General features: G+C 44.1%; 1 protein-coding gene across 2 annotated transcripts in view; it reads right to left on the bottom strand.

The window, feature by feature from the left end:
- Nucleotides 1-4,619: 4,619 nt before the first annotated feature.
- The window catches only part of DLG2 (discs large MAGUK scaffold protein 2), a 1,438,267-nt gene continuing 1,420,160 nt past the window's right edge, over nucleotides 4,620-22,726 (bottom strand). For both annotated transcript variants that reach the window (XM_058186296.1, XM_058186297.1), the window contains 5 exons: nucleotides 21,071-21,172; nucleotides 17,530-17,702; nucleotides 10,249-10,358; nucleotides 8,427-8,518; nucleotides 4,620-4,823 (listed from right to left, as the gene is read on the bottom strand). In XM_058186296.1, the coding sequence (XP_058042279.1) occupies nucleotides 4,717-4,823; nucleotides 8,427-8,518; nucleotides 10,249-10,358; nucleotides 17,530-17,702; nucleotides 21,071-21,172 (584 nt within the window). In that variant the 3' untranslated portion in view covers nucleotides 4,620-4,716. The remainder of the gene's footprint in view (nucleotides 4,824-8,426; nucleotides 8,519-10,248; nucleotides 10,359-17,529; nucleotides 17,703-21,070; nucleotides 21,173-22,726) is intronic.

Below are 22,726 nucleotides of genomic sequence, written 5' to 3' on the forward strand. Positions count from 1 at the left end.
GATCTTTCTTTCTTTCTCTTTCTTTCTTTCTTTCTTTCTTTCTTTCTTTCTTTCTTTCTTTCTTTCTTTCTTTCTTTCTTTCTTTTCTTTCTCCCCCTTCCTTCCTTTCTTCCTTCCTTCCTTTCTTCCTCCCTCCCTCCCTTTCTTTCTCTCTCTCTCTCTTTCTTCTTTCTTTCTCTTTCTTTCTCCCCTTCTCTCCCTCCCTCCCTCCCTCCTTCTTTCTTTCTTTCTTCCTCCCTCCTTCCCTCCCTCTCTTTTTCTTTCTCTCTCTCTCTCTCTCTCTCTCTTTCTCCTGTGCTTAGCATGCTGAAACAAAATTTAGGATTTTCCCACATTTATCTTAAATGAGATAATAATAATAATTGGGGGAAAATAAACCCAGAATTTTCACATCTATCAGTGGCATCGTTTCCACATTTCCACTCAAAACCCTAAATCTGATTTAACATAACACCATTGCTGGGTTCGCATAACATGGTTTTCGACAATTCTCTTTGACGTAACTCTCTCTTTTTTTATAAAAATGGGAACAATTCAGTTTTGGGAGGTTGTTTTTGAGGGCGAGTGGTTATAGACACCTTGCATTTTGAGAAAGTGTTCAAATTGATAAAAAGTTCAAATTCTCACTAGAATGACACTCAGCCCAAGAGCTTTCTTATTCATAGGTAGTCCTCGACTTACGACCGTTTGTTTAACGCCCGTTCAAAGTTACCACAACCTCGGAAAAAGTAACTTGTGTGATCCATCCTTCAAAGTTACGACGGTCACATCACTTCTGCAGTGATTGGAATTTGGTTGCTTGGCAACCAGCTACCATTTAGGATAATTGCAGCATTTTGAGGTCACATGATCACAATTTGTGATCTCCAACTGGTTTCCAACAAGCAGAATCAATTGGGAAAGCTGGATTCACCTTAAAGATCACAGTAGAAACGGTTGCAAAATCGGATCTGGTGACGTGATGACTCGTTTAATGACTGCATCACTTAGGGACTGAAATTCTGGTCCCAAGAGTAGTCATAAGTCAAGGACTATCTAGTAGTTCTTTTTAATTCTCAGTAATATATTTATTCAGCTGTTTTCCAGGACATATAAAGATTTTCATCCCGTTCCAATAAAATTTGGAATTCTACTATTCACAGGAGTTTAAGTTTCAACTCAGGAAAAACAAAACAAAACAAAACATAGTATGGAAAACCCTTTCTTTTTGTGGCGTCCATGAGAGAAAATAATATTTGCTCTTAAAATATTCTTCCCAATTAAAACCACACTCTTGTTTGATACTTCCAAAGGTACAAAAAGAGATTACGGCAGAATTAATTTTCTCTCCTCTGGAAAAAAACAACAAACTTTTTACAGTTAAGACCAATTTGAGATTATCTGGTTTTGAAAGGCTGAATTGAGACAGAACCTGTATTTTTGTCCTTTCCGGCAATGTTCAATGATCCCCACCCCCCCAAAAAAAACCCCAAAAAACCACTTAACAGAATCAAGAGAGTTTGGAAATATAAAAATTCAGGCTGAAGAAAGACTTCTAGGGGGTTGCATTAACATATTAAGGCTGCAGCCCTGAAGCACCAGGAACAAAACTCTATATGGGAGACATTTAAGATTTTTTTCCCCATTTTTTTTTCCTGAGTTGTGATCTCAGAAAGAAAAAATCTGACCTCAGTTGTCCATTTCTGAGCCGTAGCAACTTCTTTTAATCTAAAGTATCATATTGAAAACTCCAAAACTGAGCAGAATTAGAACTGATCCTTTGATGGAGTCAGCTCCATGGATCCAAAAACCTCCCCAACTCTCCGCCATCACCTCAAAAAAGGAGGCAGAGAGGGTTAGTTGAAATATATATATATATATATATATATATATATATATATATTTCCTGAGGTTTTTGCGGGTGTTTGTATGTAGATCTTTGGTTATTCGGGTTTTCTCCCGCATAAAATTGGAAGTGTCTTGGCGACGTTTCGACAAAGTCTCATTCGTCATCTTCAGGCTTCAGCTTCGTGCTTCTGGGAGCAATGTGTGATTGCAGCTGTTTCTTCCTTTTTAGCTTCCTCTGCTAGTGGGAGTTTGAACTGATTGGGTGGGAGCTTGGCTGTGCTCTGATTGGATGGGGTTTTTTGTGTGCTCTGATTGGCTGGGGGTGTGTCCTGTTTGGGTGGGGGCTTGGTTGTGCTCAGATTAGTCTGAGTTGCAAGGGGATTTGAGCTGGTGAGCTGCATTACTATTTCTCAACAAGACACTTCAAATTTTACGTGGGAGAAAACCCGAATAACCAAAGACCTACATATATATATTTATCAAAAAAAGGGGGGGATGGAATTTGGAAAGAGCAGAAACTGTTACTGGCTAGGCTTTAGTTTACTGGTAGTTTGGAACTGCTTAAGTTGTTCTGCAAATTGAGTTGTTCTGTGAAGAAAGTGAGTTGTTCTGTGAAGTGGATTATTCCAGGGAATCAACTGAATTGTTTTTTTGAAGGGAGCATTTATGCCAGAGGTGGGCTGCTGGCGGTTCGTGCCAGTTTGCACCGGTTCGGGGGAATAGGTAGCTAAGATTACATGCAGTTTGGCAAACCGGCAAATCCTACCACTGGTTGGCCCCATTTTTCAGGCTGTTTTTTGGGCCATTTTTGCCCCAAAAATGGCCTGAAAAACGGCCCGAAAAATGGCAGAAAAGGGCCACAAAATGGCCTGAAATCAGCCAAAAAACAGGCTGAAAAATGGGCGGGGGGCGGAGCCAGCCAGTGGTGGGATTAGCCCCAACTGACTGAATCCTACCTCTGCCTTTGAGCCAAGTGGCCGAGAGGCGGGGCTGGGTATGATGAGTGATGTCACCCACCCAGTCACATGACCAAGCGGCCACGCCTACCCAGCCGGAGAAGCGGTTAAGTTATTCAAGTCCTACCACTGGTTTATGCTCCATAATTAGCAAACAAAATTTCTAGATGATCGCTACAAAGTTGAACTTTTTGACTTTTTAAAAAACGCAAAACGTAACGTGGTCTTCCTATGAATTATTTTGGTTGACTTCAAAATCTGCTTCTAAAGCGTAATATTTAGTTTGTAACTTTACCAACTACTTTGGACCAATTACTGGCATTTTAGCAACCATTCCTACTGGCAAATTCTCTATAAACCATTATGGAAAAGCTGGTAAGAGATTTTATAATGGCAGCTGCTTAATTAGAAAAAAACAAACCAGAAATTACATTCAAATCGCCCCAATAGTTTATTTATGGGAGTGAGGGGAATGAGGGTGAAGTGGGACCCTTTTCAACAAAGAGAGAAATATATATATTTTCTTTTGTACTAAGTGCATTTTAGGTGTATTATGCAAAGTAAAATTTTCTTATCTAAAATAAAATAGGAATACATGAGACCTAAATTCCTAAAATTCAAACAAAGAGGACGAACACATAGAAGTCGAAATTTTTAAGAAATCTACTGGGGGAAAAAAGAAAGAAAGAATGAAATAGTGCAAATTGAAAATTCACCTTTTGCATTCTCCTGCCCGCTCAGGTGCAACGTAATTCACCTTTCAACGACTTAATCTTTACAAAACGTCTCACAAAATATTTTCGTTACCTATAGAAATTAGCGCCTATACATCAATATAGATTCTTTAATAAATTATCCCGTCTTTTAAGTACCTTCTATCTTCATATAAATGATAATATAGATATAATTAAAATAAAATGTAAAGCTTTCCCCACCCCCCCTTTCTCTCTCCCCCAATTGTTCCCTTCTTCTTGGTCCAGTTTTAAGTACCCTGAATCTTGTGTGTTTGTACTGAACGCACTTCAATATGAAAGCTTTCCCTCCCATCAAATCTCATTGAATGATTAAGATCCAGATGCAAACAGTGGAGTTTCAAGTTGAGGGAGCGGGGAGAAATTATGCACCAGATTGGATGGGGATGGCGGGTGGGTCGGGGGGTGGGGGGAGAGAGAGGCGGGAAGGAGAGATATGCATAGTTATATGAAAGTCGAGGTGCTGCAAATACAGATGTGTCTTCGATCCAACATCTGGGGGGAAAAAATTAATAATAATCATAATAAAAGCATTCCAGGTCTCAGTAGAGAGTCCGGTGGTTTATGGATGAGATTTTGCAAAGCCGCAGGCCTTTCAGCTCTTCCTCCGGGAGATGCGTTAGGTAGGACTTGTCTTCGCGTCCGCTTTACTCAAAGGATACGTCCTGTAGGATCGAGACACCCAGGAGATTTTTGGAGTTTTTCAAACCACCAAGAAACACACTGAGGTGAGCCGTTACAGGCGGGAAGGAAGGCAACGGGCTGGGTCATTTCTGTCTCCGGGTTCATCCTTACAAAGCTATGTGGCGAGCACCACAGAACAGTTTGTGCTGCGTGTGTGTAAGTCCGAGTGTATGTGTATGCATGTGTGTGAGAGAGATTTAATATGGCAGATTTGGTTTTTTTGTTTGTTTGTTTTTTTTAAAAAAATTGTTCTTTCTTTTTTTCTTCTTCTTTTCTTCCCCTTTTATGACCCAATCAGTATCCTTCATGGCTTCCGACAGTTTGTGTTGTTATGTTCAGAAAAATAAGAATAATAATCATCACATTGACAGCAAGAAACGTGAAAGTAACTTTTTCCCTTCCCCTCCCCCCCAGCCCTCCCCGAAGCTTCCAAATAAGTTAGGATTAAATTTTCTTCTAAATACTTCTCCGTTGCGATCGGAGGTGGGTCGGCAACTTTATAGTTTTTCCTTGGAAGGAATCCAGATGAAGGAATCCGATTGTTCTTCGATCACGAGTTTGGTTTGGTTATATATATCTTCTAAGGTATCTCCTTGGACAATCGCTAGATGAAGGAAAAAACAAACAAACAGATTTTGATCCCTTTTTCAGAAACAAAATTGGCCAAGTAGGTGTTCTGTCCACCCTTCGCCTCCGTCCGAGTGATGGCTTACTTAGCCGGCACTATCAGCTTTGGCAGCAGAATAGCCAGCGTCTGCCAAGTGTCTCTGTTATCTCCCTCGACGCCGATGAGTCACCCAGGAACAAACTTCAGCTCTTAGTTAATCAGTTGCTTTGCCTGCTACAAAGAGGCACAGCAGCTCTTGCTGCCTTTATATCCTGTGGGGTGTGGCTCCATGACTCAGCACTTCCTAGGCCTGCCCCACCCCTGCTTCTGTTGTTCCCTCCTCTCCTGCCTACGAAACCTAGGGTCCAACCAAGCCTGATTGCCATCAGCTGGGTCTGAAGGCGTGGCCTGGGGGGAGAAAGAGTCAGGGGATAGAGGCCTCGTTATCTCGTCCACCTGGCCTGCCTCTGGCTCCTGGAGCTGAGGCAGGGAAGCCTGTGCTCCCGAGGTAAGTCCTGATGGCCCTTCCCCCTCACTTTCCAAGTCACTTTCTGGCAGGAGGCCCAGCTCGGGGGACACAGACACAACAGTAGGTCTGATATTATCAGAGGTTCATTAGAACTGCAGAAAAAAAACCATGGCTGCTAACCTGCCTTCCATTGAGGACCTGTATACAGCACGAGTCAAAAAGAGGGCTGTGAAAATATTTACAGACCCATCACATCCTGGATATAAATTGTTTTAAGTTCTATCCTCAAAAGGCTATTGAGCACTGCACACCAGAACAACTAGACACAAGGACAGTTTTTCTTGGAACGCCATCACTCTGCTAAACAAATAATTCCCTCAACACTGTCAAACTATTTACTAAGTCTGCACTACTATTAATCTTCTCATCGTTCCCATCACCCGTCTCCTCCCACTGATGATTGTATGACTGTAACTTTGTTGCTTGTATCCTTAACGATTTATATTGATATTGTTTCCTGATTGCTTATTTGTTCCCTATGACTATCATTAAGTGTTGTACCTTATGATTCTTGACGAAGGTATCTTTTCTTTTATGTACACTGAGAGCATATGCACCAAGACAAATTCCTTGTCTGTCAAATCACACTTGGCCAATTAAAAATTCTATTCTATTCTGTTCTGTTCATATGGAACAGAGCTTCGTTTCGAATGGGGAGGAAACCTGTGGCTTGAAAATTCATTTTTTTTTTGCATGATCTGGGTAATGAAACATCTGCATGCAAAAAACCAAGATGGGAAAGCACAAGGACTCCACAATTCAACCCTGAGCTACGAAAATTCTCTTGCACCAGTTATCGTATTTCGGCACAATTTATTACGATCCTAGGACGTTTGGCTTGATTATCTGTACTGCACATCACTTGCTTTTACTGTAACTTTCGGGACTTATTCCCAAAGGTGCTTTTTGTCAGGAGGCAACTGGACTTTCTGGTTTTTCTTTGACAACGTTTCACTTCTCATCCAAGAAGCTTCTTCAGCTCTGACTGGATGGTGGACAATGGAAGGATTTGCAGACAGCTGGTCATTTTCATCTTTTTAGGGAATCATTGAGGCCACTTGGAGGTTTGTCTGAGTCCTCAGGGTCACCTGAGTAGTGCTAATCGGTGTGGAGCCTTCTTGGAACTATTGAAAGGACTGTCTTGTAGACTGGAGATAAATGATGTTGTATCCCTCCCCCTCTGTTGAGAGAGGGCAGTTCAATTTTGACCTAGATGACCTCTTTGACCCCTCTTTCAAACCAATGATCCCCTCTGTCCAAAATGTGGACTTTGCTGTCTTCCAAAGAGTGGCCTTTGTCTTTTAAATGCAGATGGACTGCTGAATCTTGTCCTGATGGGATTTGTTCTCCAATGTTGTGCCATGCGTTTATGAAGTGGTTGTTTTGTTCCCCCAATGAACAGATCTGCACATGGCTCACTGCATTGTACTGCATATACCATGCTGCTCAGTTTGTGTCTGGGTGTTTTATCCTTGGGGTGGACAAGCTTCAGCCTTAGTGTATTCTTGGGTTTGAAGTGTGCACGTATGTTGTGTTGGCTGAAGATCCTCCTGAGCTTTTCTGATATTCCTGCAATTATTGTTCTCTTCATTGCTGACATCATCTATCTCTGGTATACAAAACAGTCCTTTCAACAGTTCCAAGAAGGCTCCACACTCATTTGCACTACTCAGGTGATTCTGAGGACACAGATAAACCTCCAAGTGGCCTCAATGATTCTGTTGTGATCCATCAGCAGCCTGCAGAGCTGGTAGCGGAGTCGGACAGTGAGGAGGCTGGGGAGGACAATGGGCCAGTCCTGGAGTCAGGGGAAGGCCCGGACGAGGGCTCTGCATTGGAGGCAGAGATGGGACCAGGGCCATCTGGGAGCGATGAGCAGACTCCAGAGCCCCCAGAGGTGGACAGCAGAGAGGCAGAGGAACAGGAGGAGCCTGTTCCTAGTGCACACATGCAAAGAGCTGCCAGAAGGCAAGAGCAGCTAAAGCAAAAAGGACGACTCGGAAGTAAGGCCAGGAGATGATTGGCCCCTCCCAGAAGGCTTAAAAGAGCACCAAAGGCTCTTGGGCTCTTTGTAGGAAAGCAACATTGCTATATTTGTTTCTAGTCGGTGTCTCTTGTTTCTGAACATCCTGGGGCTTTGCCAAGAAAAGCCTTTGGCAGGGTGCCAAAGAAGACAAAGGTTTGTGATAAGGCCAAAGGACTTTTTCTGAAGGATTTGTTTTGGAATTAATTTGGACTATGCTGAGAATGAAGTAATTCTCAGCTGATCTAATAAAATATGTTTCTTTAGGACTGATTGTGTCTGGTAATAAGTACTTGGGCCTAGGTCACAACAGACTTCCTAAAAAGGATGCAAACGACCAGCTGTCTGCAAAGCAGCATAAATCCTTCCATTCCCCACCATTCAGTCAGAGCTGAAGAAGCTTCTTGGATGAGAAGCGAAACGTCTTCAGAGAAAAACCAGAAAGTCCACTTGCCACCTGAAAAAGCACCTTTGGGACAACCATGACTTGGATGGCTAGGAATCTCCATAGACTTTTGGTCTTATTTATCTATTTTATTTAATTATTTATCCAGTTCGACTGAACACAAGACTGAATTGTTGCTTGAACGTTTAGAGAGCTGGGAATATTCAAAAGAAAAATACGCAGCTCGGCTGTTTGGTAACGCCTTCCTAGGGCAATTGATACGTGGCCATTTCTGCCATACTACAGCTAGTCCTTGCTTACCGGCCACTTGTTCAGTGACCGTTTGAACTTACAAGGGCACTGAAAAAGGAGACTTAGGACAGGCCTCGAAGTTGCAACAATTGCAACGCATCTGTAATCATGGGATTGTTAATCTGCGACTTTCACAGCCGTCTTTTCGGTCCATGGGAATGGCCGCAGGAAGTCACAGGTCATAACCATCACTTAGTGATGAAATTGCTGGTCCCAACTATGGTCGGTAAATGAGGACTACCTGCATATTTCAGTTTCTCGTTATCCCCAAAGTGCCACCTGGAAAAAAATAATAATAATAACGCACTTCCCCTTCCTTCGTGGAAATAAAGGAAGCCTTTCCAAACTCACCTGTAAAATATTCTCCAAATTCTTGTTCTAATTTCATGGCGCGGTCATACGTTTTCTTGGCCTGTTCCTCCGTGAGACGTTTATTCATTTCCCTGAAACAGTTTGAAAGCTTGAGTAAAGGAAAGGGAGATATATATTCAAGCCACATTTCATTTGTCCTTTGTCTCCAACCCTCCTTTTCCTTGCAGAGCAGAGTCAAAAATATTCTTAAAATTAGAACATCAGCGCTTCCTTTGTCCCAGGCTATTTTCTATAATCTATTTCCAGTGAATAAATAACGTTCAGCCCAGAAACATTAAGGGAAAAAAATATATATCAGTGTTTTTCCTGCCACTGAACTGTGTGTGTGAAGTGGCTTCTGCATTGCCAGTGAAAATAATTGCATTTTACCCATCATCTAAAATTACTGTGTGTGGCTTCTGGGTCACAGGACATGGCCTCCCCTTCAGGCCTTGGTTAATTTTAGATAATCAATGTAAACAAACAAGACAGAAACATTCTACTGAAATTAAAAAAAAAAAACAAAAAAACTCCGGCTTTGTTACAGAAGCAGGCAGACCAAGAGTCCGCCTCTCGCTTGGCGGAAATTACAGGTAGTCCTTGACTTATGACTGTTGGTTTAGCGATGGTTCAAAGTTACAATGACCTCCGAAACAAGAGTTTACGACGTATCCTTGACGTTATGACCATAGCATCACCCCTACGTTGCATTAACAGAGGCAGAGATGGTATGCAGCTGGTTCGGGCGAATCGGTAGTTACGGCCAGTGGTGTGCCCCCCCCCGGCTCCCCCCCCCGGCTCTATCTTGTCTTATACAATCGCTGTGTTTTTGACGCAGTGCGCATGTGAGCAAGGCGAAGTTGTAAACTCGTGCAAGCGAACACACAAAAGTCAATTAATGCAATGCGAACACCATTATAACACAGTTCAACTCCCATCCCTTGATACGATCAACCCCTTCCTCTTAGACTTAGCATATACACACTTACACACGCAGGACAAGCTCCCACTCTATAAAACAATCTCTCTGTTGTGGTCCGCCAGCAGCCTGCGGAGCTGGCAACGGAGTTGGGCAACAATGAGGCTGGGGAAGGCCCGGATGAGGGCTCTGCGTTGGAGGCTGAGCTGGGGCCAGGGCCATCGGGCAGTGAGGTGCAGACTCCAGAGCCTCCAGAGCCTGACAGTAGTGAGGCAAAGGAACAGGAGGAGCCTGTTCCTAATGCACACATGAGAAGAGCTGCCAGAAGGCAAGAGCATCTCAAGCAGAGAGGACGACTTGGGAGTAGGGCCAAGAGATGATTGGCCCCTCCCATAAGGCTTAAAAGACCAGCAACGGCATTTGGGCTCTTTGCTGGAAAACAACATTGATAGCTTCATCTTGTTGCATTTATTTTGTATCGGTGTCTTCTGAACTTTTGCCAAGAAAGGCCTTTGGCAGTTTGCCTAATTGGACCAAGATTGGTGATAGGACTGAGGAATTTGTGTCGGGAGGAATCTGCTTTAATTTAGCTGAACTACGCTGAGAATGAGTTAATTCTCAGCTGTTCAAATAAAGTTGTTTGTTTTTACACTGACTGAGTTTCCTACTACCTCCTTGGGCCTGGGTCACCACATTCTCTATACCCCATTTTCTCTTTAGCTGCCCATCCCCGCCAACAATTCTCTTTCCTTTTGGGAATAAATAATTCTTCTTTCATTTTTACTGCATTTCATTTTTATTCTTCTTGCACAGCCCCCGGCTCGAATTGGAACCCCCACATATTCCGTTGACCAAAGCTTCGCCCTATGATCCAAAACGAAGGCTGGAGAAGACAGTACTCACATCAAAGGCTCCCACGATCTAGGCTTAATGAAGATGGCAATAGGGTACAGTTGTGCAACTTGAAGTCGTTTAATTGCATTTCCTGATACATCCAGGATACAGTGCTTGCCCTGGTGACAGGAAAAGGAGAAAAGGTTTACTTTTGAGGGGGCATTTAAAGGACAAACGAAATAATATAAAATAAAACTCACGAGAATGGATCAATTTCAAAATTAGCAAGCTCTAGGCCCCTATAGAGGGATGCGGTGGCTCAGTGGCTAAGACACTGAACTTGTCGATCGAAAGGTCGGCAGTTCAGCAATTCGAATCCCTAGCGCCGCGTAACGGGCTGAGCTCCCGTTACTTGTCCCAGCTTCTGCCAACCTAGCAGTTCGAAAGCACGTAAAAAATGCAAGTACGGACCACCTTTGGTTGGAAGGTAACGGCGTTCCGTGCGCCTTTGGTGTTTAGTCAGGCCGGACACATGACTACGGAAACATCTTCAGACAGCGCTGGCTCTTCGGCTTTGAAACGGAGATGAGCACTGCCCCCTAGAGTCGGGAACGACTAGCACATATGTGCGAGGGGAACCTTTATCTTTTAGGCCCCTATAAAATAACAGCTGCTGTATAAGGATGTTATACTATTTGGAGGTCTTCTAGTTCAACCCCTGCTCAAGGCAGGAGACCAGATACCATCCTGGTAAAATGATTGCCCTATCTTTTCTTAAAACCCCCCAGGAATGGAGCACCCAAAACTCTGGGAGGTATAATATTCCATTGATTAATTGTTCTGTCAGAAAAATTCTCCTCACTAACTGTTCTGTTTCCCTCCCCCAATACTCCCAACAAAGAGTCAGTCAAAGGCCTTCTTTTCTAGTTTATTTACATAGATAAATGTTCTGGCCACATCTACCCATGTGCCTGCCAAGTCTCTGGAGATAACTAGGAAATTATAGATAAGGCCGGAGTTACTTTCTAAGATATTCTTCCCTCCATTGAAACAGTTTGCCCGCGCAAATTCACTGCTTTGTCCAAGACAAAAAGCCAGGAAGTTCCACTTCCTGCTTTTATAGCCTCTGTAGGTGTCACTGCGTGACTCATCATTCTTTGACTTTGTCCCAACGCCTCCTCTGCTGCGTGCGCCAGTCACGTCTGTGCAGTCTTGCATCAAGCCAAAATTGTTCTTGGGGCGTTACCAAATCAGAAGAAGGCCCGGGAGAATCAGGCCTTGCCGGCCCCTCCTCCTCCCTTTGGGTGGGTGCCAGGGAGGGAGAGGGCCCAGGAGAAGCAGGCCTTGCCAGGTCTTCTTCCTCACTTTCTGAATCATCTGAGTCCAGGCGTCCGGGACTCCTGGGTCACAACACTAACTTTGTAGAGATTCTCAGTCATCCAGGTCATGGTTGTCCCAAGGGCGCTTTTTTTCCAGGAGGCAACTGGACTTTCTTGTTGTTGTTTTTTCCTTTTGAAGATATGTTGCTTCTCATCCAAGAAGCTTCTTCACTATCCTGTCAGAGCTGAAGAAGCTTCTTGGATGAGAAGCGAAATGTCTTCAAAAAGAAAAAAAAACAAGGGAGTCCAGTTGCCTCTTGAAAAAGCACTGTTGGGGTCTCCTCACTAACTTCCTAGCATTTTCCAAACAAACACCACCACCCCTCCCATGCAAAGTGGCTCAAAATATGGGCAGAAGAGCTCTGAATTCAAGAGCTGGCAAAAGAAAGGGTGTTGTGTCTGCGCCCCCCGAGCTGGGCCCCCTGCCAGAAAGTGACTCGGAAAGTGAGGGGGAAGGGCTGTCAGGACTTACCTCTGGAGCACTGGCTCCTCTGGCTCAGCTCCAGGAGCCAGAGGCAGGCCAGGTGGAAGAGTTAACGAGGCCTCCATCCCCTGACTCTCCCCCCCCCAGGCCACTCCTCCAGACCAAGCTGATGGCAACCAGGCCTGGCTAGATCCAAGGTTTCGGAGATACGAGAGGCGGCTACAACAAAGGAAGGGATGCGGTAGGCCTAGAGAGTGCTGAGTCATGGAGCCACACCCCACAGAGTATAAAAGCATCCCTGGCTGGTCTTCTGTTCCGTGACGAGAAAAATTAAGCTGAACTCTTTGACTCGTGGAGAATTGAGCTGAACATTCGGCATGGATTGCTGACTTCCTGGTTGTCCGGCAACCCCAAGATAAGGGAGACTTTGGCAGGCAGCTGCAGATTCCCTGCCAGGACTGATAGTAGCTGTGAACTCAATTACTGGCTCGTTTAGCCAGCTCATGTGGCTAAGGCCGAGAGGGGACAGAACAAGTGTTTCCTTTTGTCTGAATGGGCCAGTACCACTGCTGGGATTCAGACGGTTCAGACCAGTTCGGGCATACCGGTAGTTGCAACCCCTCCCGCCCGGTGCTATGCTTTCCTATTAAGCCACGTTTTCTAAGCTGTGCGCATGCATGCAAACTGCATGCGCGAGCAAAGCACAGGCATGGAAGGCTGCGCGCATGCGCAGAAGGCACGCGCGGACATGTTTGGTGCTGAGTGAACCAGTTAAATTATGTGAAGCCCACCTTTGGCCAATACCCTCCTGGGTCCTCTACATACCTGTAGGTTAATTACAAGAACCATCCTATTGGATTTCCAACTTTAATTGCCTATTTAAATATTAGTGTTATTGTTCAGTCAAAAATAACATGCCTTTCATATCTTTCTTATCATCCCTGCATAACGTCTAACGTTAGGGGAAAGTAGTTACAGCTCAGGTTGAGATGAGGGGGTCTTTGGAGCTCTCCGGGCCTGGTTGTCTTCTTTCAGACGTTTCATTACCAAACTAAGTAACATGATCAGTGCTAGAGCTCACCAGGTTTGGGCAATGAAACCTCTGCAAAACAAACAAGCTCAAAGAGCATCAAGGATCCCTCGTCTCAACCCTGAGCTACAAATATTCTCCTGTGTTGAAAATATTCAAACCTGTGCTGGAAAAGCTCCTTGCTATTCCGTAAAAGTTTATTCTCCTGCCAAAGGGGCTTCTTTTTTTCTGCCTTATCTTCAGGAATCTTGAGAAGAACCTTGAGGCAAGGATTGAAGCTGATTTGAGGATTTGAGGGTGGCGATCAGGGATGGGATTCAGCCATTTGGATCGTTTTGGGCAAACCAGATTATAATTTTACATCTGGTTGGCCGAATCGGTAGTTGCAATGACTGGCTGGCCCCACCCACCCCACCCCGCCCCTCCCAGGAGTCTCCATGTGGCCTGTTTTGGATGCCAGGTAAGTGCAACGCCTGCGCGGAGGCTCAGGAAGGGCGAAAAACAGACTCCCGGAAGTTCCAGAAGTCTGGAAATGGGCCTGTTCCGGCCTCCGGAGGACCTAGGGAGCCTAGGGGAGGCCATTTTTGCCCTCCCAGAGGTTCGAGGAAAGCCTCCGGAGCTTGGGGAGGGCAAAAACACCCCCTGCCATGGTGCAGGAGGCAGAGTAGGCCACGCCCACCATGGCCACGCCCACCCAGCAATCAGGCAGAGAACTGGTTGCTAACATTTTTGAATCCCACCTCTGGTAGAGATGGGGAGTCAGAAGATTGGGAACATTGCTTGATGATATCTTCCTATCAACTCTATAGTTTCCCTGGCTGCTTAGTCTTCTTGCTTATTCTTTCAAGTGAAAGAAACTAAGAAAACCAGCAATTTCTTGTTGATGGTTTCCTTTTGTTACTGACTGGAGAGGATTCACAGGTCCTGGGAGACATTTATGTAATGAAAAGGATCGTTTGTCCTCTTCGTAATTTAGATAAGTACAGAAAAACCCAGTCACTGGAATTTCATTTAATTTTTCTTCTCCTTTGTGGGGATTTTTTTCTTGAATAAGAATGGTTGGGGGAAAAATATAGAAGAAACACTTGGCCCTATGTTAGTAACACTCAACCAATAAACTTGCTATTGAACACAATGTGTTATTTGCGTCGTTCCAGTAGTCCTCTGTTCAAAGCATTGAAAAAAGTGATGTCAGGGTTCCGACCGATGCCCTAATTAAATCATGAGCCTCGAGCCAAGCTTCAAAAGAAATCCAGTTATTTATCAGGAGCTTCATGTCGGCATGTTCCAAGTGAAGTCAACTCTGACCTCACTTAATTTACGTCCTGGCTCTGACCCTGTTTCCCCCACCCTCCTCCCAAGATGTGTCATCAGTCACATTCTCCAATGAAGCAATTTCCCGGGTTGCAGAGATCACTCCCTTCCGGCCACTGTAGGTAACTGTGGAGATGGCCTTGACAGAGATATGGCTGGAATGTGCTTTTGTTTTGACTCATGTGCTGCCTTGCCGCAGCTGCAGAGTTCGTTTTCCCATCCCCCTTGCCTATGGCAACTCGAATCAGGCCAAGTATGCCCTTGCGAGTTGACAAGTGACTTATGACCGTTTTTCACACTTATGACCATGGCAGCATCCCCGAGGTCATGTGATTTACATTTGGATGCTTGACAACTGACTCATATTTATGACGGTTGCAATGTCCTGCGGGGTCATGTGATCCCCCTTTGCAACCTTCAGATTATTTATTTATTTATTTATTTATTTACATTTATACCCCGCCCTTCTCCGAAGACTCAGGGCAGCTTACACTATGTTAAGCAATAGTCTTCATCCTATTTGTATATTTATATACAAAGTCAACTTATTGCCCCCAACAATCTGGGTCCTCATTTTACCTACCTTATAAAGGATGGAAGGCTGAGTCAACCTTGGGCCTGGTGGGACTTGAACCTGCAATAATTGCAGGCAGCTGTTGTTAATAACAGGCTGTTTAGCAGCCTGCGCCACTCAAGGACCCAAGATAAACAAAGTCAATGGGGAAGCCAGATTCCTAGTAACAACCTTGTTACTAATTTAACAATTGCAGGGATTCCCTTAACAAACGTGGCAAGAAAAGTCTTGAAATGGAGCAACACTCACTTAACAAATTTTCCACTTAGCAACGTAACTTCTGGGTAATTTCTCCATTGTGGTCATAAGTTGAGGACTACCCGTATTTATGACGGTTGCAACACCCCGGAGTCATGGGATTGCTACGTGTGATCCTCTCAGCTGGCTTCTGACAAGCAAGATCGATATGAGAAGCCAGATTCGCGTAACAAATTGTGTGATTCACTTAACAACTAAAGTGATTTACTTAACAGCCGTGGCCAAAAAGTTGTAAAATCGGGGATTTCACAACCTCCAGTGCTTAGCAACAGAAATTCCAATTCCAGTTGTAATCCTAAGTTGAGATCTACCAGTATATGGAATTCATTTTATAATTACAAAAATGTATTATGATACATTAAGGGCCGTGGGTGGCTCAGGCTGTAAGACAGCCTGTTATTAAAACACAGCTGCTTGCAATTACTGCAGGCTCGAGTCCCACCAGGCCCAAGGTTGACTCAGCCTTCCATCCTTTATAAGGTAGGTAAAATGAGGACCCAGATTGTTGGGGGGGGGCAATAAGTTGACTTTGTATATAAATATACAAATAGGATGAGACTATTGCCTTACACAATGTAAGCCGCCCTGAGTCTTCGGAGAAGGGTGGGGTATAAATGTAAATAAATAAATAAATAAATGAATAAAAATAAATGATCATTCATCATTATGTTAGCAATGGCAATAGCACTTAGACTTATATACAGCTTCACAATGCTTTACAGCCCTCTCTAAGCAGTTTACAGAGTCAGCATATCGCCCCCAACAATCTGGGTCCTCATTTTACCGACCTCGAAAGGATGGAAGGCTGAGTCAACCTGGAGCCGGTCAGGATCGAACTCCTGGCAGTAGGCTGAATTAGCCTGCAATATTGCATTCTAACCACTGCAGCACCGTGGCTCACTCCTTCTCCTTCCTTCCTTCCTTCCTTCCTTCCTTCCTTCCTTCCTTCCTTCCTTCCTTCCTTCCTTCCTTCCTTCCTTCCTTCCTTCCTTCCTTCCTTCCCCTAGACTTATATACCGCTTCACAGTGCTTCCATAGTCCTCTCTAAGCAGTTTACAGAATCAACATATGGCCCCCAACAATCTGGGTCCTAATTTTACCGACCTTAGAAGGATGGAATGCTGAGTCAACCTTGAGCCCTGTCAGGATCAAACTCCTGGCAGTGGACAGAATCAACCTGCAATACAGCATTCTAACCACTATGCCACCATGACTTGCTCCTTCCTTCCTTCCTTCCTTCCTTCCTTCCTTCCTTCCTTCCTTCCTTCCTTCCTTCCTTCCTTCCTTCCTTCCTTCCTTCCTTCCTTCCTTCCTTCCTTCCTTTCCTTGTTTCCTTCCCCTAGACTTATATACCACTTCACAGTGCTTTACAGCCCTCTAAGCAGTTTACAGAGTCAGCATATCGCCCCCAACAATCTGGGTCCTCATTTTACCGACCTCGAAAGGATGGAAGGCTGAGTCAACCTGGAGCCGGTCAGGATCGAACTCCTGGCAGTAGGCTGAATTAGCCTGCAATATTGCATTCTAACCACTGCAGCACCGTGGCTCACTCCTTCTCCTTCCTTCCTTCCTTCCTTCCTTCCTTCCTTCCTTCCTTCCTTCCTTCCTTCCTTCCTTCCTTCCTTCCTTCCTTCCTTCCTTCCTTCCTTCCTTCCCCTAGACTTATATACCGCTTCACGGTGCTTTACAGCCCGCTCTAAGCAGTTTACAGAGTTAGCATCTTGCCCCCCAACAATCTGGATCCTCATTTTACTGACCACGGAAGGAAGGCTGAGTCAACCTTGAGCCGGTCAGGATCGAACTCCTGGCAGTGGACAGAATTAGCCTGCAATACTGCATTCTAACCACTATGCCACCATGACTTGCTCCTTCCTTCCTTCCTTCCTTCCTTCCTTCCTTCCTTCCTTCCTTCCTTCCTTCCTTCCTTCCTTCCTTCCTTCCTTCCTTCCTTCCTTCCTTCCTTCCTTTCCTTCTTTCCTTCCCCTAGACTTATATACCACTTCACAGTGCTTTACAGCCCTCTCTAAGCAGTTTACAGAGTCAGCATATCGCCCCCCAACAATCTGGGTCCTCATTTTATCGACCTCGGAAGGACGGGTGGCTGAGTCAACCTTCAGCCTGGTGAGATTCGAACTGCCAAACTGCTGGCAGCCGGCAGTCAGCAGAATTAGCCTGCAGTACTGCATTCTAACCACTGCGCCACCGCGGCTCTCCTTATTAGGAATTATACAGACAGAAACCATATGCTTTTTTTATGTAAGCTGGTTCTGAGCTTTGCCCAAATGAAAGCAATCTAGATCTACAATTGCATTTACTATAATTCAATATGATATATAGTACATTCTGCATTTGTACCATCTGGGTCATTTACCCTTTCGGCTACAAATCGCACGGACTGCACGCTTGTTCCATACAGATTATCGTTATACTGGCCAGCTTCGATGAATTTGTGCTCTTGAATGTCCTTTTCCATTTGTTCTCTGGAGATGACGAAGTGGTAATCTCTACCGTCCACTTCATAATCGCGCTTCGGTCGAGTGGTATCTTGGGAGTAACAAAAAAATAAATAAAAAATAAAAATGAAAGAGGTTTTGCTAAACGAACCAAGACCCTTTATATTTACTTTGTCTGAAATACAGAAATACAGAATAACAGAGCTGGAAGGGACCTTAGAGGTCTTCCAGTCCAACCCCCTGCTTGTTCTGACCTAGGCTTCCTGAGAAAGCATAAATCACAATCTTAGCCCCAAAAAACCTTTTTTATTGAGACGGCTGTGAATTATGGTCATTTACAGCCCATAATGATTCACAAACAATCTGTGAAGATTCCGACAGATGCCTGCTCGAATTGACACAGTTTTTCCGGGTAATGTTGATAAGCACCCACCTTTATCTCCTTTGAAACCGCTGCCAGAGATCTAATTGTCAATTAGTTTTGCAAGGCCAAACGGAGCACAGAGTCAAACGGACTTCTAAGAGCCTGAATCGACTATATGAACTAATTGCTGCCTGCAAAGGCTCACGTCCGTTTGCTCCTCTGCTATGTCTTATGAGAAGGGGCTAATCATCTCCAAGCCTTACTCCTGAGTCGCCCTTTTTTTTTCTTAATTGTTCTTGCTTTGTGGCAGCTCTGCAGATGCACACACTGGGAACATGGTCACACTGGTCTTCAGCCTCACTGATGTCAGATCCCGGAGGCTCCGGTGGCAGCACATAACTACCAGATAGCCCTGGCCCCCTCTCTGCCTCCGATGCAGAGCCCTTGTCTGAGCCTTCCCCAAACTCCAGGACTGGCCCATATTCCTCCCCAACCTCCTCACTGTCCGAATCTGCTGCCAGCTCTGCTGGCTGCTGGCGGGCCACAACACTGCTCAAGCAAGAGATCCTATACCATGTCACATAAATGGTTGTCCAATCTTCTTAAAAACAACCAGTGATGGGGCATCCACAATTTTTTAGGCAAGTTATTTCACTGATTAATTGTTCTCAGAGTCAGGAAATTTCTCCTTAGTTCTAGGTTGCTTCTCTCCTTGATTAGTTCCCATCCATTGTTTCTCGTTTTGCCTTCAGGTTCTTTGGAGATTAGGTTGACTCCCCCTCTTCTACGTGGCAGCCCCACAAATATTGGAATAGTGCTATCATGTCTCCCCTAGTCCTTCTTTTCATTAAACTAGACATACCCAGTTCCTGCAACTGTTCTTTATACGTTTTAGCCTCCAGCCCTCTAATTATCTTTGTTGCTCTTCTCTGCATTCTTTCTAGAATCTCAACATCTTGTTTATATCATGATGACCAAACCTGGATGTAATATTCCAAGTGTGGTCTTAACCAGACCTTATAAAATGGTACTCAATCAGATTAGGTCCAGACAACATGGGTAGTCCTTGCCTTACGACCATTTGTTTAACGGCCGTTCAAAATTGTGAAGGCCTCCAAAAATGTGATTTATGACCTGTCTCCAAATTTATAACTGTCGCCCCACCCTTCCGGTCATGTGATTGCTATTGGAGCACTTGGTATCCGGTTCGCATTTATGGCCAGTTGCCGGGTCCTGTGGTCAGATGGTTGCAATTTGCGACCTTCCCAGCCTGTGTCCAACAAACGAGGTCAATGTGAAAGCTGGATTTGTTTAACCAACACATAATTTGCTCAATGACACCATCGATTCACTTAATGACCATGATAAAAAAAATGTTCATAAAATCGGGGTCTGGTTACATGATGACTTATAGAACAACTACATCAGTGGTGAGTTGCCCCTGGTTCAGACAGGTTCGCAAGAACCGGTAGTAAAACCGGTGGGAGGCTCTGCCCACTTACCCGGACGTCATCAGGAAGCTTCTGCGCATGCGCGGCCCTCTTGCAAACCAGTAGTAAAGATAAGTAGAACCCACCCCTGAACTACATGACTTAGCAACCGAAAATCCTGTCCTAACCAAGGTCGTAAGTTGAGGACTACCTCAATGGTAAACATTAAGCGGAGTACTGGGATTTACAAAGGAGAGCACCAGGTTCTAGCATCAACTATTTTTCCAATGCTGCTTTCTAACTCCAAATGATTCTTAAAAAATGAAAACGGGGAAGAATTACAGCTGCAATGTTTTGTACAAAATGTCTTCTTACCTAGAACAAAGCTAAAGACAAACCAACAATGTCAGGAATCATTAAAGGGACGTGGAAACATCTCTAGTTTACTACCTGCTAAAAGGGTATGTTCTGATTGACATTGGGCAGCCATTTTGTTTCCTTCACGGCAACCATTTTGTAAGCATGCCCAAGACCAGGGGTGAAATCCAGCAGGTTCTGGAGGACCGGTAGCGGAAATTTTGAGCAGTTCGCAGAATCGGTAGTGGAAATTTTGAGTAGTTCAGAGAACCGGGAAATATCACCTCTGGCTGGCCCCATAGTGGGGTGGGAATGGAGATTTTGCAATATCCTTCCCCTGGAGTGGGGTAGGAATGGGGATTTTGCAGTATCCTTCCCCTGCCACGCCCACCAAGCCACACCACGCCCACCAAGCCACGCCCACAGAACTGGTAGTAAAAAAAAATTGGATACATTCTCATAATGAGATTACTGTCCAAAAGAGGATGAGGGCTATTGCCCTACTGGTTTTGAAGAGAGACATTAGCATAAAATAAACACAACTATTAATTTTATAAGAGTTTCAGAGAGAGGACAATGCCAGCCCCCTCCACCCAAAAAACCAAGGAAGATACTCTGAGTTTCTTCTAAGCAGTTTCTCCTTGATTCTTTTTCACCTGTAGACAGAATCTTGCCAAACTAAAGCAATTACTGGTACTATTAAAGATATGCAAGCCGTCCTGGTCTTACAACCTTTCATTTAGTGACCGTTCAAAGTTACAACGCCACTGGAAAAAAAGTGACTTGTGGCCGTTTTTCATGCTTATGACCATTGCAACATCCCCTTGGTCATGAAATCAAATTTCAGACGCTTGGCAACTTGTTCATATTTATGACGGTTGCAATGTCCTGAGGTCATGTGACCCCCTTTCGCGAACTTCTGACAAGCAAGGTCAATGGGGAAGCCTAAACAACCAGGTTAATAACTAAACAATGGCAGCGCTTCAGTTAGCAACTGTGGGCAAGGGCAGTCGTAAAATGGAACAAAACTGACTTAGCGACTGTCTCATTAGCAATGGAAATTTTGAACTCGGTTGTGTTCGTAAGTCGAGGACTATCTGTATTTTGAGAAGTTCTATGGAGGAGCCTCTATGGCCTTCTTTTTCCCACCAAACTATCACAACTTCATTGATTCTCACTCCTCTGGAATGTAGCCCCTCCCTGCTGGGAATCCAGGCCACATTCCACCACAGATCACAACTTAGCATGTTGCACCTGATTTGAGCCAGGAAATATTTACAGAGATGTTTCCTGATATACAATACTTACGTGGGACGCAGGAGCCAAATTTGTCAGGGAACTCGGATATCAAATCATCATTTATCCGATCTTTCATTGGGCCAAGGATAATAACCGGCCTGGTGTAATTAACTGAAATGCAGAAAGAAAAGGAGATGCCTAAGGGAGCTTTGTAACAAACACTGGTGATGGGTTGATGCTTTGAAATGAACCGCGGTGGCACAGTGGTTAGAATGCAGTATTGCAGGCAAACTCTGCCCATATCAGAGAGTTCAATCCTGACCAGCTCAAGGTTTGACTCAGCCTTCTATTCTTTCGAGGTCAGTAAAATGAGGACCCAGATTGTTGGGGGCAATATGCGGACTCTGTAAACTGCTTAGAGAGGGCTATAAAGCGGTATATAAGTCTAAATGCTATTGCTATTGTTAATATATTTAAATTTAGTAGCTGGAGCAGTGGGGTTGTGCAGTGAGCCAGAACACACAGGTATAGTTGATGGGTTGGACAGTGCTGGCTCTTGTGTGTTTCTATGTCTGTCTGTCTGTCTGTCCGTCCGTCCATCCATCCATCCGTCCATCCTCCATATCTATCTATCTATCTATCTATCTATCTATCTATCTATCTATCTATCTATCTATCTATCTATCTATCTATCTATCTATCTATCTATCTATCTATCTATCTATCTATCTATCTATCTATCTACCTACCTACCTACCTACCTACCTACCTACCTACCTACCTACCTACCTACCTACCTACCTACCTATTTATCTATCTATCTATCTATCTATCTATCTATCTATCTATCTATCTATCTATCTATCTATCTATCTATCTATCAAGAGCCGTGGTGGCACAGTGGTTAGATTGCAGTATTGCAGGCAAATTCTGCCCACAGTAGGGAGTTCGATCCTGGTGGGCTCAAAGGTTTACTCAGCCTTCCATCCTTCCGAGGTCGGTAAAATGAGGACCCAGATAGTTGGAGGCAGTAGGCTGACTCCGTCAACCACTGAGAGAGTGCTGTGAAGCACTATGGAGCAATATATAAGCCTAAGTGGTATTGCTATTGCTAAAATTTAATCTTGGAGGGAAATCATTTGCATGCAATCAACTTGGATGATGCATTCTGATTTAATGAATGGAACAAAGGTCAGATAATATTTCCTAAAAACAAAACAAGGTCTTCCATGAGATGCACCTCAACATGCCTCTTTAAAATGCTTGTTGGAATACTTCGGCATTGAATTCTTCTCCAGATGTTGTAATGGTCATTATTATACTATTAATCTGCGTTGGTTTTTTATTTTTTTTGTTTTGGTTGAAAAACCAATTCTGAACTGTGCTATTATGAAATCCAGCAAGGTCTTTCTTACAATATAAAAAACATTGGACAAATTAGTTTTTTTTAAAAAAAATCCTCTTTCATTATGTTCTTTGAATGGGATGAAGACACCAGATATATCTATATCTATATCTATATCTATATCTATATCTATATCTATATCTATATCTATATCTATATCTATATCTATATCTATCTATGTAGGTCTTTGGTTATTCGGGTTTTCTCCCACGTAAAATTGGAAGTGTCTTGGTGACGTTTCGATGAAGTCTCATTCGTCATCTTCAGGCTGGTGTTTACAGCTTCGTGCTTCTAGGAGCAATTGCTGTAAACACTAGCCT

Source organism: Ahaetulla prasina, chromosome 5 (assembly GCF_028640845.1).
Source record: "Ahaetulla prasina isolate Xishuangbanna chromosome 5, ASM2864084v1, whole genome shotgun sequence".
Taxonomy (NCBI): domain Eukaryota; kingdom Metazoa; phylum Chordata; class Lepidosauria; order Squamata; family Colubridae; genus Ahaetulla; species Ahaetulla prasina.